The sequence below is a fragment of the Manis javanica genome, chromosome 13, assembly GCF_040802235.1.
Source record: "Manis javanica isolate MJ-LG chromosome 13, MJ_LKY, whole genome shotgun sequence".
Lineage (NCBI taxonomy): Eukaryota > Metazoa > Chordata > Mammalia > Pholidota > Manidae > Manis > Manis javanica.
The window spans coordinates 10,237,682-10,251,011 of record NC_133168.1 but is presented as its reverse complement, the minus strand read 5'-3'; the positions used below and the strand labels follow the sequence as shown (position 1 = coordinate 10,251,011).

Here is a 13,330-nt window from a genome sequence, read left to right as displayed (position 1 = left end):
ACCTCACGCACATGGCAAGCCACACCAGACAACAGCTTTCACAAAAGGGAAAGAACTTTATTGCAAGGTGGCTATGCAAAGAGACAGGAGGCCAGGTCAAATCTGTCTCTGCCTCATCAGCGAAAAAGGCTTTTTAAGGAGTGTGGTGAAGTGGGATTGGTTGAGGGTCGGGAAATTCGTACTCGGGCTTCTCCATCCCACAACGATTTCCAAGATTGCATGCTGATTCAGGACACGTTTTCTGTTGTTTATTGCCAGTTCCCTTCTAATTAATAATTATTGCCAGTTCCCTTCTAATTTAAGCCCGAGCTATAACAATTAATGGCACTCTCCACCTCAGATCCTCATCCTCAAGGCCCTGAGGTGGTGTTGTTAGATCCCTTGCCCAGAGAATTTTGTCCTGGGGCATCAGAAAGGTCAATGAGCATGCACTAGATAACAGCTGGTTTTGCCGGCATGTAATGGGTTTCTGGAGAGGGTCTGACAGGGGCTTGGAGGCTTCTGGTTGTTCTCTGAGAAATAAAAATCATTTGTGACTGTTACCCTGGAAGGCATGGTTTCAGGGGTGCACAGGTGGAGTGTGGAGGACAGCAATTGGTACTAGTGGAATACTACTAGTACCGGAAGAGTGGATTGACCAGATCAGTGTTTCTCTTGCTGGCCGAGGCATCAGAACCACCAGGGTTCCTTGTTCACTGCACCACCCATTGCAGGGCCTCCTCCTGAAAATTTCTGGCTCCGTTAGGTCTGGGGAAGCAGGTGCCCAAGAATATATGACAAGGTCTCGGGTGATGCTCATGCTGCTGGTCCAGAGACAAGACTTCGGGAGCCACTGGACTTGGGAAATCGGTTAGAAGGGTGGGAACAGCACAAAAAGCCTCCCTGTGCCTCGCAGTCATGCATGTAAAGTGAACTAGCCAACGTGACAGCGTGTTTTCCTCCAGGCCTTTCAGCAGCTCAAGAGCTGGTAGAAGTAGGCACAAAGTTGAATTTAAGCAGAAAAAAAAAAAAACCACAAAGAATTGATATCACCAGTGTGTTTGGGAAGTTTTCCTTGTCTGTGATGTGTTTTTGTATTCTGAAAATGCTATTTCTATATCTTGCATTTGAAATAGAAAGGACAAGAGAATCTGAGATTGAGAAGGAGAAAAATTAAAGTATGTCATTGAACTTTACTGTTGTTGGACTTACAAGTGAAATGGACTCATATCCACCACTGGTCGCACGTTGCCAGGAGAAACATAAGCCCCCTTACGATAAAATACCCATTAGTGGTTCTCTTTCTGTGATCTTCTAAAGAATAAAATTCTGAAATATACTTTGAAAAACTAATATTTGGTTCTTTTGTATTTTATAAGATTACATCCATCACAAACTGAATTTTCAGACTCTTATATTTGCAGACGTTCATCTCCTCCTACAAAAATAAGTGGTCAAGTGCAGGGCCTTACTCATGGGTAATGAGTATCCGAAATGGGAACTCAGGTGTTAGAGTGGGGGTCACGGCTTATTACTCAGAATAGAAAAAAATAACAGACTTCCATATTAAGAAACACTACTGATTCAGATACAGTGTGTTACGCAATTTAAATAAAATATATTTGCATATTAAACCAATATTAATTTTTAAGTAACTGATAGTTTTCTTTTTGTTAAAAAACAAAACAGATTTTGTTGGAGCCAGGCGTGATCCAGGATGTGCTAGCAGCTGGCAGTCACCTACAGCTGTTGGAGCTTCTCAGTTTGTGTTCCCACTATCTCATCCAGGTATGTGAGCTTGCATCCTGAGCTGTACCCGGGCCCGGTGGCAGGTTAAAGGGAAGGGAGGAGATGTAGCCTGTGGTGGCAGAATTTCTCCAGGACACAGGCTGAAAGGCTCCCAGGAGGGCAGCGGCGTTCTCTTATCCCCCATCCTCCCTGCCCACCCCAGGTCCCCACTACCCTCAGGAAGCAGGGCGGGTCAGCACCACGCATGGCATTGACTGCTGGGGTCCAAGAAGGTGACCCTGGGGAGGGTCAGGATTTGGAGCAGTGTTGTCTGGTTTTGGAAATAACCACAAATGCACAGAAAGTTGGATAGTCATTGAAGATTTCAGTAACAGTAGCTAAAATATCACAGTCATATATAATTAATTACCACGTGAACTTCCCAGGTCATAAATGCTGGTAAAGTGATAAATGATCTGTGTTTTCTTCCCCGGGTTTGCTGGGTGGTCAGGAAAGGCCCTGTGAGGGGAAGGGAAGAGAAAACTCCCCTCCACTGAGCACCTACTGTGTCTTAACCCATGTTTCACCTTCAGTCTTCATAATAACTTTGCACGTATTTACAGGCGAAAAATCAGAGGTTCAAAAAGTACCCAGCTTGCCTGAGGTGACATGGCTGATAAGTGGTAGGCCTTTCTGATTCCCGAGACCATTTTTCTTCTTGCATGCAAACCCTTTGGTTCTATAGGAAGATATGGAACCTCTTAGGCAGATAGCGTGCCTGAATGGCTCTTTTATTGGACAGAGTTAAGTACTAATTCCCTATACTGACATTCGCCTATGTCCCCTACTCATAGTTGCATTTATTACAGTATTATAGCAATGTGAAAATAAACTTTAAAAAATTATAAATCTACACAATTTAATTCTATTATCCTTGTGCATATGATGATTTTAAGTAGAAAAATCCTGTGTATTTTCCTGCTCAATTACTGTATTTCCTTCCTAATCATTTTCTTCAATTTTAAATACGACCTTCATCGTTGACTTCTGTTCCTCATTAGGTAGTTTCTGAAGCTTTTTCTTATATGTCACCTTATTTCATCTTCCCAGAAACCTTGGGAAGTAGGAACCAGTGCTTCCCAGAGGGATGCTGGGAGGAACGTCAGCCTTGTTCACCTAAGGAGCAATTCAAATACAGTATATGAAAGTCTTATCATTATCTTAGCACATTTAATCTAACAGTAAATATTTAACTATTTGTATCTTATTTTCCTTTCTTTTCCCCTCAATATTGTTGGGTGGTATTGGGTTTTTAATCCCTTTCTGCAAGTAGCAAATGGGAATAACATAGAAAGGTTTTAAGACTTCAAGGTGTGTGTTTGACTTGTAAAATTAAAATTACTCTTATTTGACATTTCTACATCAAATATTGCGATTCGAGCTCTCCACAGCATCACCTGATTCACTCATTTCACGGCAGGTAATACCAAAGATGTATGTTGACAAGTTTGCTTAGAGTGCTAATTATCATGATACATGTTAAAATAGTATTAGACACCGGCGGGTGTGTGTATACCTACACTTATCATCTTTTATGAATGAGAATTCTATATGAGCACAAGAAGTTCGTGGGTATTTTCTCCTCCCTCATCAGATAAATTGGTTGAGCTACCAGGTGGCTTGTGTGCTTTGGATTAATTATTGCACCTCACTATTTTGCAGAGGAAAATGTGAAGCTTGCATGCAGATATATTTTGCAGACAATTTTTTTTTTATTAGCCTGCTTAAGCAGTGGTTGAAATTTTTACTTCCTTTCGCCAGCATATTTTCATTTTCCTTTTCCTGTAACTTTACTTTCGTATTTTATGTGTGATGTTGCAAGGGGCTGGGAGGAGGCGCCCAGGGAGAGTCAGCCAAGGAGTTCTCCCTGGACGTGATTTTCAGGGTGCACTGGAGGACAGTAAAAGGTTACCAGCGCAGGGACCTCACCTTCACGCCTCCGGAGCAGCCCCTTGCTCCGTTGAGCCTCCGGCCATCAGCCATTGCCATGGCCCGAAGCGTCTCTGTGCACATGCGCTGGCCCGCAGCACAGGGAAGGGACGCTTCGAGGCCACTGCGTGGGTTCCTTTCTCCTGCTTTTTATGAGCAAAGCTGAGAGCAGGGACCCCAAGCCTCAGGAGCACTGCACCTCTGTGTCACTGCAGTATCCAACTCGGCTGTGAGGCTCTCGCCTTATTTACTTTTTAGTTCCCAGGCCCTCTCACAAGTCATTGAGAACACATAGGTTCTCAGTGCAGGTTTATGGAATAAAGGGGGAACTAACCGCAAACATAGGGAGGAGGGGTTGGGGCGGGCGTGACTGTAACAGCCGATCCCGCCGATATAAGGGGCTTACAAACTACTCCTCAAATTTGCATCGTTTCTCAGACTTGCACTGAAATTCTGTGGGGCCCTGTCCTGTGCAGCCTGTCGTGTTAGTATGTTATTTATAAGCGTGACTTGTCAGACTTTCATCTGCTGAGATTCAGTTCCAGATAAAAGGTGAATGCTTCTCCCTCCTTTCTGCCTTTTGCTCCTCTTTCTTGCCCATTGTGCTTTTAAAAAAGATTTCAGAAAGATTCACCTGTTCATTAAAGAGCAATTACTGTCTTCAAAATGGGTCCAGCAAAATGAGTGAATTACCTTGCTCTTCAGAGTATACGCGTTTCCATACATGCCGTTCCCTATTTTAAATCTTAAAGGGGACACTGCCAATCACCCTCAAGAGTGGTGGGCTCCAGATACGGTGGTTCCTGTGCGCTCAGTGACTTACTGAGTCCTTCAGATAAGCATGATGAATGTTTTGAATCCAGTTTCTTCTTACCCTCTGCTATTTCCTAGCCTTTTTTGTTTTGTTATGTTTTGGTTTGGTTAGCTGCTGAACATTGCCACCTGACTATCACACAGGCAGTTCAAACTTAACATGGGAACATCTGTCCTTGTGTCTGCTTGATGCCCTTTTCTGCCCATCGATCCACTAGTCTAGAAATTTGCATATAGCCTTAGACTCCTCCTCACCACCACGTCCCATCAGTTATAAAGCTGCTCTTATAACTTCTACCTTCCAAATATCCTTCAGACCTGATCCTTCTCTCCATCGCTAATATTCTTACCTCTCTTTAGCCCCCCACCATTGTTGCCTTAGATTATAATGAGTTCATAATATCCTCCGAAGGGGTCTGCTTGTTTCTGGCCTCTATCCATGCCTAACCATAGTCCCAGGCCATCATTATCTTTCCCAGGAAGGGAACCAACATTTATTGAGGGTCTATCGAAACTGGTTGCACTATTCCCGTTTTCTCTCTGCAGAGTAACCCCTTAAGGCCCTATCATTTGATTATCAAGTATCCTTTTTGTTTGCCAAGTATATGCAAGCATGATTTTCAATTTAAGTATATTCATAAGAAAGAAACAACCCATAGACTTTCTCCAGTAAGACCACCAACGTGATGAAGACTCAATTCCTTTTGATAGGAATATACTTTCAATATCTATTCCTAGGCAGCAGGTGGCAGTGTGAATCCACCAGAATTCAGTAGTTAATTTAAAGCGAAAATCAGAAAAAAATGAGAAGGAAAATTATTTATTTTACTACATATTAGTCTTCTGACCTAATCAGTAAAAAAGTCATTCTTCACACCACACTGGGCAATATGCATTGTAATTTTTAACAAATAATAGGAAACTGTTAATGTGTTCACAGGAAATACAGTTTTGTCTCGGGCCGCTGTGGCCATTTATCACTGCACTTTGTGAAATCACTCATTTGTTCTAATTTGAATGTAAATGACTCTAAGGTTTTACAAATAAGGTGACAGACTCACATAAATGTAATCGCAGGGTTCATCTCCCTCCTTTTATATATCACTCATTAGGTTATGAATTAAATACATCGTATTAAACCAGGGGCATGTCCAATGATGATATTGTAATGGCAAATTACTCTATGCTATTAGAGGTGTATTTTTTATTCATGGACATTAATTTGTCATTAAGCGGCATTAGTTTAGCACTTTTATGTGAAAGACGTGACCTGAAAGAGGAGACGCGCTGCTGTGATGGGAGAGGGAAGGGGCATTTTCTCGCAGAGCATTTTCTCTCTGTAAGGGAAGCAGGAAGGGGGGGGGGGTGTTGCATTTTTTCCCCCCATTTGTTTTGTTTCCTTCTATTCCAAACGTAAAGATCATTTCCCCAGCTCGGTGGTGTTGTTCTGTTTACAGTGTGCACGTTTGGACCGCCCAGTAAAAGCAAAGCCCAAATTCTGGCCATGAATCATTCAGAAGCTAAGAACGTAAAGCGAGCAGGACGGAGGAAGCGGCATCCTGCCCCAAATCGCCCTCCTCTGTGACTAATGCTTATTAGTCACCCCTTGTCTTCATTTCGTTTTACACTAAATGGGCTGCCCTGAGAATTGATCATTTTTCTCTCCTCAGTGAAGGTACGAAGGTTTAAAGAATGTTATCGTCTCCTGAGGGTATTAGGAAGAATTCTGGATTTTTTTCCCCCATTAATGGTGATTTTACTGGTCTTTTGCCAAGACAGTCTGTTTTTTCCACTTTCCACTTTGAGATGCCCTGGATCCTTGAAATAGCTTCACGGAAGTTGAAAATCAGTAAATGCTGCATTTGCTTTGACTGCCCCGTGGGTTAAGCTGGTTGGAGAATGTCTGGATGACCCCACTCACTCCGTGGGGCTCCTGGTGGCAGGAATCATGACTTACACATCTTTATCTTACCCCTTCTCCCCTTGGGGTGACAGGAGCTCAGGAGGTGTATTAGTCAGCTCTAGCTGCCATAACAAAAATACCACAGGTGGGTGGTTTAAACAGCAGGTATTTTTTCTCACAGTTCTGGAGAACGGAAGTCCACCAGCAGGGAACCGCATGGTTGGGTTCTGGCGAGGGCCATCTCCCTTACTCGCAGATGGCCACCTTCTTGCTCCGTCTCCACTTGGCTGAGAGGGAGACCGCAAGCTCTCTGGTTTCTCTTCTTATAGGAACAGAAATCTCACCACGTGGGCCCCACCCTCGTGAACCCACCCAAACCTGATTACCTTCAAATGGCCTCGTTTTCAAATGCCATCACATTGAGGCTTAGAAGTTCAGCATAAGGATTTCGGAAGGACACAGCTCAGTCCACAGCAATAGGTATTGAGGGAATGAATGGTGCATCCACTCAGTGAATTTGCCTGCTTTTTAAATACTGAAAATTTATATTATGGGAAGAAAAAGATATTGTCAGTCTTCTCTTAGTTTTACCCACTGAATACATTTATTTTTTAAGCTGAAAATGATTTCTATGGGGACTGCATTTGGCACTGAGCATCTTGCATATTTTAAGAGTATCATAATAGAGTATCATTTTTAAACTAATACTACAATGACATATAGGAGGTTATTTCTCCCAAACAATGTATTATCATTTTAATTATTAAATTAACAGTATCTCCTAAATACATAATACATAGTGGGTGTTCTGAATAGAATAATTTATTCTCAAGGTTGAGAACTTAAAACTCATGCTCGTTTTTCTCCAACACTGAGCTATTTTTTTCCACATTAGATAAAACAAATGATTGTAGCAACATATATATTTAATATGCCCCTAATCAAATACACAAACTGCATGGTGTTCACTAGAGCTGATGCTCTAGTATTTGGGGAAAGTTAAAGTACAGAATTTGGAAAGTATGTTACCAAGGTTTAATCCTTTGGACTTTTCCTAATCAGAGAAAATGGTCAGTAAGGGTGGCGATGTATCAACCTTACTAAATCATAGCCAACTACTCATTATTTATTCTAATCAAGAGTATTTGCTATCTGGTATGGATAATCGAGAATATCCTTTTTGCCAAATATCACTAATATTTATCTCTAAAATGCATAGGATCTTTTAGTAGCCACTTTAGGACCCTAATTTAATTTTTCATGTGCTATTATGTTGGCTTCTATTCCTTAGTCCCACACCAAAGGACGTTGGCAAGTGGCAGCCTAGAGACATGCTAGTTGGCCAGAGAAGTCCTTTTAAGGTTGACGGTGTCTTCCTCATCTATATAGTTTTTAAAGAGAAGAAAGATTGTCTTGAAGGATTTTTCTAACATTAGTAATTCTTTTCTAAGCTAACTATTGTTAGCTGGGTAATTTTTAAATCATTTTTAGCACATTTTTTATCAAAATGTTTCCAATATTTAGTAATGCTCTAGTTCAGGGTCAATAAACAAAGCAAATAAATATTAATCTTGCTTAATTCATTATTAATGCTTGGAAATTAGGGGCATTCAAAGAAAATCTATGTTTCAGTTGAGATCTTCATCCTCCCATCCACCCTCCACCTGCAAATATTTCTACTCAGAGTTAAATGGCTGCCCTCTTCTCTAAGGCTCACCTGTCTTTTTGCTCCTGACTGTATCAGGTACCTCCAGTGAGGCTTTTGGCTTCAGGGTTTCCTCCACCAGTTCCTTCCTTTCCCTTTGAAAGTCGGGTCAGTAAGATGGGCGAAACCTTTCTCTTCTCCCACTGCCACAGCCGTCGCCGTCCATTCGCCCCCAAACTGGGATCAGTGTCTGCACTTCGGTAGCTTCTCTCTGCCCTTCAGTCCCGTGGGGCTCATCCTCCGCCTTCACTGCTCCTCAGAGGCTGTTCCAGCAAAGCCCCCCAGAGCCGCCTCATTGTCCAGGGTGGTGGCCCTTCGTGGTGTCTTCGGGTGACCACGCTACGGCGTTTCTGCACTGGTAGTTCCACTACTTCTGATACCTTTCTTCCTTTCTCAAGACTTGCTCCTTGTCATCCCGCTTCTTTGCAGTTCCTTCTCAGGCTCTTCTACATACCAAGTCAGCTGCTTGCATGCCCCCTGGGCGTGGTGGTCCATGCTGGCACTCTTCTGCTCACATCAGTCTCTCTCATTCTCATGTGGAGGGTCGCTTACTGCAGCCCCCCTCTCCTGAGCTCTAGACCTTTATGTGCAGCCAGCATTTCCACTTGGCATCCCCCATGCACTCCGAATTCACCTGCTCCTAATCTCACACGCCTGCTCCTCCTCGTCTCTTTTAAGAGGCCATCATCCTTATGCTAACCCAAACCAGACACCTTGGTGTTATGTTACACTGCTCCGTGTTCTCATGAATGCCGTTAAATTTCATTGGTTTAGCCCCTTAAGTAACTCTGGAATATGCCTTTTTCCTCTCTCTTGCTTGTCAGTGACATCCTTCTGTTCTAGATTACTTTTTCTGGACATTCCTTTAATGGCTCAACTGTGCTCCCTGCCTATTGTCTAATGTTAATCAAGTCTTCCCTGGAAATTTAACTTACTTTCCTGGCCCATAAAGCAATTTCTTTCCCTAAAGCCCAAGCTAGATCCCTATTTCCTAGTTACTGACTAGGTTTCCAACCTTGTCCTTTTTCTTTTTGTCTCCCCTTTGCCTCATTCTTACTCTACCCAAGGATAACACATGTTTATTTTTTATCATCTCTAGGCTAACTGCCTAGTGTGCCTTTCATCCTGTTACCCCCCAGGCACATGACCTTTCTGAGTCTAAACTCAAGCCAGAAACTTAGGAATCATCCCAAAATCTTCTGCCCTTCCTACACTGTCACCAAGACCTTTCAACTCTACCTTCTTGACTTTTTCTTTAATACATGTTTCATTTTTAAGAGCAGTTTTAGGTTTACAACAAAATTGAAAAGAAAATAGGCGTTTCCCATATACCCTTTGCCCCACATATGAATAGCCTCCCCCGTTATCAGCGTCCTACAACCATATTGTTTGGGTTGACTTATCTGCAGTGATATAAGTTCATGTCCCAGAGTAATGTGACCTTGGGCAAGTTATATAATCTCTTTGCCCTCACCCCTAATCTGTAAAATACAGATATGGCATCCTACATACCAGGGTGGTACGTTTGGTAACAGTCGATGAACATCCGTCGAACATCGTTATCACCCAGAGCCCACAGTTTACGTGAGACCCCACTCCTGGTGGTGTAGGTTTAGTGGGATTGGACAAATGTGTAAGGACAGGTATCTACCATTATAGTATCATAAAGAATAATCTCACTGCCCTAAAAGTCCTCCACGCTTTGCCAATTCATCCCTCCCTCCCCCACTGCCCACCCCTGGCAATCGCTGATCTTTCTCTGTCTCCAGTTTTGTCTTTTCCAGGATGTCATATAGTTGGAATCAAACAGCATGCAGCCTTTTCGGATGGGCTTGTTTTGCTTAGTAATATGCATTTAAATTTCTTCTATGTCTTTTCATCTTACAGCAGCTCATTTCTTTTTTAGCACTGAATAATATTCCACTGTGTGGATGTACCACAGTATATCCCTTCACCTACATCTTGGTTGCCTCCAAATTTAGGCAGTTAGGAATAAGACTGCTGAAAACATCCACGTGCAGGTTTTTGTGTGAACCCCTTTAACTTTTTTAATCTTTCTCATTCTCTCTATAATCACTGCTGTAATTCAAATCCTCATTACTTATTTCCTGGACTAAAGAAATTTCTGCTAATCAGTGAACCTGCCTTCACTCTTCCCCATTCCAGTACCACCTCCAAAATTCTGTTTGATTAAAAAAAAATAAAACCTTAAAAAATTCGTTTGATTGATTGTTTTAAAAATAACCTGGTCATGTCATGTGCTTGCCTAAAATCACTTATTAATTAGTGATTCACCATAGCTTGCAGGATAAGGTCCATTCTCCTTTATTTGATACACAGGTCCAATCTTTATTATGAAATATAACTTTCTCTTTAGACTGTTTTGGTTTTTTCACAGTTTACTACCCACGTGCTATGCCATGGTAATTGTGAGCTTCATGCATTTCGCTGTGCCTAAACCTCTCTCTATCAAGCCCCTCCTCCACAGATTATTCTTCTCTCACTTTGTCACAAATTCCTCTTGAACCTGCCAGCATTTTGCTCATGTGCTATCTGCTCTTCCAGAATTGTCTTATCAATCCACCTACTTGGAGTTAGATTTTCCTCCTTTTCATTAATTATAGGGGTCTTCCAGGATACTGACCACACCATACTGTTTGAGTCGATTCACTTATCTGTCTCCCCGTGATGTAGGCTCATGTCCCTGAGTTATATGACCTTGGGCAAGATAACTTAACCTCTTTGCCCTCACGTCTCACCTGTGAAATACACTGTCTCCCTCTTCGAGGTGTTGGAGGAGTCAATGAGATACTGCATGCAAAACATCCTTAACACAGTATCCTGCAGGAGGTAGGTGCCCTAGAAACCCAGTCAACATGACGGATGCTTCACTGGCGATTTCCTCTCTAAATGCCACAGTTACCTTCCTACCTATTTCCCTCCTGTCTTCCTTCCTTCCTGGGAATGTCAGCAACTTTAGCACCTACTTCCACTCAACAGCATATTGGACAAGTCTGTTCCTGAAAATTCTGGAAATAATCATCATTCTGTAAAAGGGATTTTATTCCCCTCAGCCAATTCTCTTTGATTTTGTAGAAGTACATGTATTGTTCTAGAAAAAAAAATCACAAATAATTAAATGAATCATCACTGTCTCCCAGCGCCTGATATGTGATAACATCATACTACAATTGCACTTAAATAAGTAGTGAAATAGATGCTTTTGAAAGCAACACATCACATAGTATTGATGCTTTGTAGATGGGAAGTTTTTGTTTTATTGTTTTCCCTTGTGCTTCCTGTAAATAAAACAAACATCTTGCTCCATCCTCCTGTACAGCATCCAAGCAAAAAGCTGGGAAACTCTTTCATCTCTAATAGTAGTTGCTTTGAAATGCATGTTTGAGTTCCCTCCCCATGTTAAGTTACTGTAATGGGGGTTTTTTCTTATAATACAGTTGCATGCCATCCTAAGCTCCCTGACCAGGGGGGAAAAAGCAGTGCATTTGTTTAGAAGAAGAAAAATGTAAGTTATTCCTTACTAGGAGACTGCTCATTCCTTACTAGGTCCACACGCTCTCCACCCTGCAGTTCTCTTTCCCTGTCGGACTTCTCCTCCAGCCCCTTTCTCACTCTCTGTCCACAGATGCCCTTAGAGGAGGCTGCCGGCCTTTTCCCTGCTGCCCTCTGAGGGACGTGAGCCCAGACCCTGGGAAACGACTGCTTGTCTGAGTCATTGATTCAGCTTTGGGTGCTCTGGCCTCAGCCCCACACATCAGCATAATTTTTGCTCACGTCAGAGGCTGGCATGAGGGACTCGTGTCACACGACTAGTTCTGCTGCAAGAATGTATTTAGGCAGCTTAGAGTCACTCCTGTCTTCACTCAAATACACTCTGCCTCAGTGGTTCTTAAACTGGAGTGTGTGTGGAATCACCTGAATGTCTGGTCCCTGAGTTGATTCAGGAGGTCCAGAGAGCCTGAGAATCTGCATTCTAACGAGTTCTCAGATGATGCTCATGTTACTGGTCAGGGGATCACAGCTTTAGAAATGCTCTTTAGACCCCGTCGCCACACTGCTTCACATCAATCTACCTGTTAAATCAGATATTCAGATTTTAAAAGCATCATCACATTTAGACTAATTCGAACTGACACTAGTTTGTACTTAGAAATACTGATATTGTGTATCCTTCAGAACATCCAAAATATAAAAAGCCAAAACAACGCAGACTTGAACCCAGGATAACCCTCCAGTCCTCCTCCTTGTGTATAATAATGATTAAGGCAGACACTCTCTGGATAACTGAGGTCATTGGGCCTGCAGAATGGGGCTCACCCTCAGCGCTCTGACCTTGGGCACCCAAGCTAAGTAGGGAAATATATCACAATTACTCCTCGGTGATTCTTTAAGAAAATGTAACCTGATTTTGCCCCTCATAGTTCAAAAAAAGTTTGTGGTTATTGACACTTGAATTTTAAAGCCCTACTTGCTCACATAGACAAAGACAAAAATATACATGAGTTTCCTTTGCAGTTTGAAATTCAGTGGTAATCACCTAATGTGCCGAGGTGGCTTTAGAAAACTTCAAAATAGCATTTATAGCCCATGGTGACTGGGGCCGGAGTTGTTAGTTGTTGGCTATGACTGCATCTCTGTGCTTCCTTCCCACCGGATTTCCACCTTACTGCAGACTTTCTCAAGGAACAGTAGAAAATTATTCATGAGCTTTGGATACTAAGTATACAGTTGGTTATGAAAATGTGTTAGTGACCTAATTGTAGAATTCCTGTTATACACCACAAATATAGGTAAACAGACCTTCAAAGACTTCAAGAATTAGAGCATGTGGGGGATTTTTTGTTGTATTATTTGAATTGCTGCTATTATTTTATTTTAGTTAAAAGCAAGATGCGTAGTTTGCATATTTACATCAATATATGAATATATAATTGTATACAGTTGTCCAGATGTAATTACATATTTGAATACAAATATACTTATACCTCTCAATTTACTCACATAAAAATACCACGTTTTGCCTTTTATCATTTCATAAGTAATCTGGCCTGCATTGCAAATATATTGTACATTTTTTCTTTCATAACAGTGAGATTTTATACTGTCAAGTCTATCAGGGAGAAAACTTCCAGATCCCTTTACATACATGATATCCATTATTTTTTCCCTACATGATTCAACCCCAAGCTATT

At 41.9% G+C, this 13,330-nt stretch overlaps 1 protein-coding gene across 7 annotated transcripts in view; it reads left to right on the top strand.

The window, feature by feature from the left end:
- KLHL32 (kelch like family member 32) overlaps positions 1-13,330 on the top strand; it is a 169,112-nt gene that overhangs the window by 88,173 nt on the left and 67,609 nt on the right. For all 7 annotated transcript variants that reach the window (XM_073220940.1, XM_017671945.3, XM_017671937.3 and 4 more), the window contains one exon: positions 1,669-1,767. In XM_073220940.1, the coding sequence (XP_073077041.1) occupies positions 1,669-1,767 (99 nt within the window). The remainder of the gene's footprint in view (positions 1-1,668; positions 1,768-13,330) is intronic.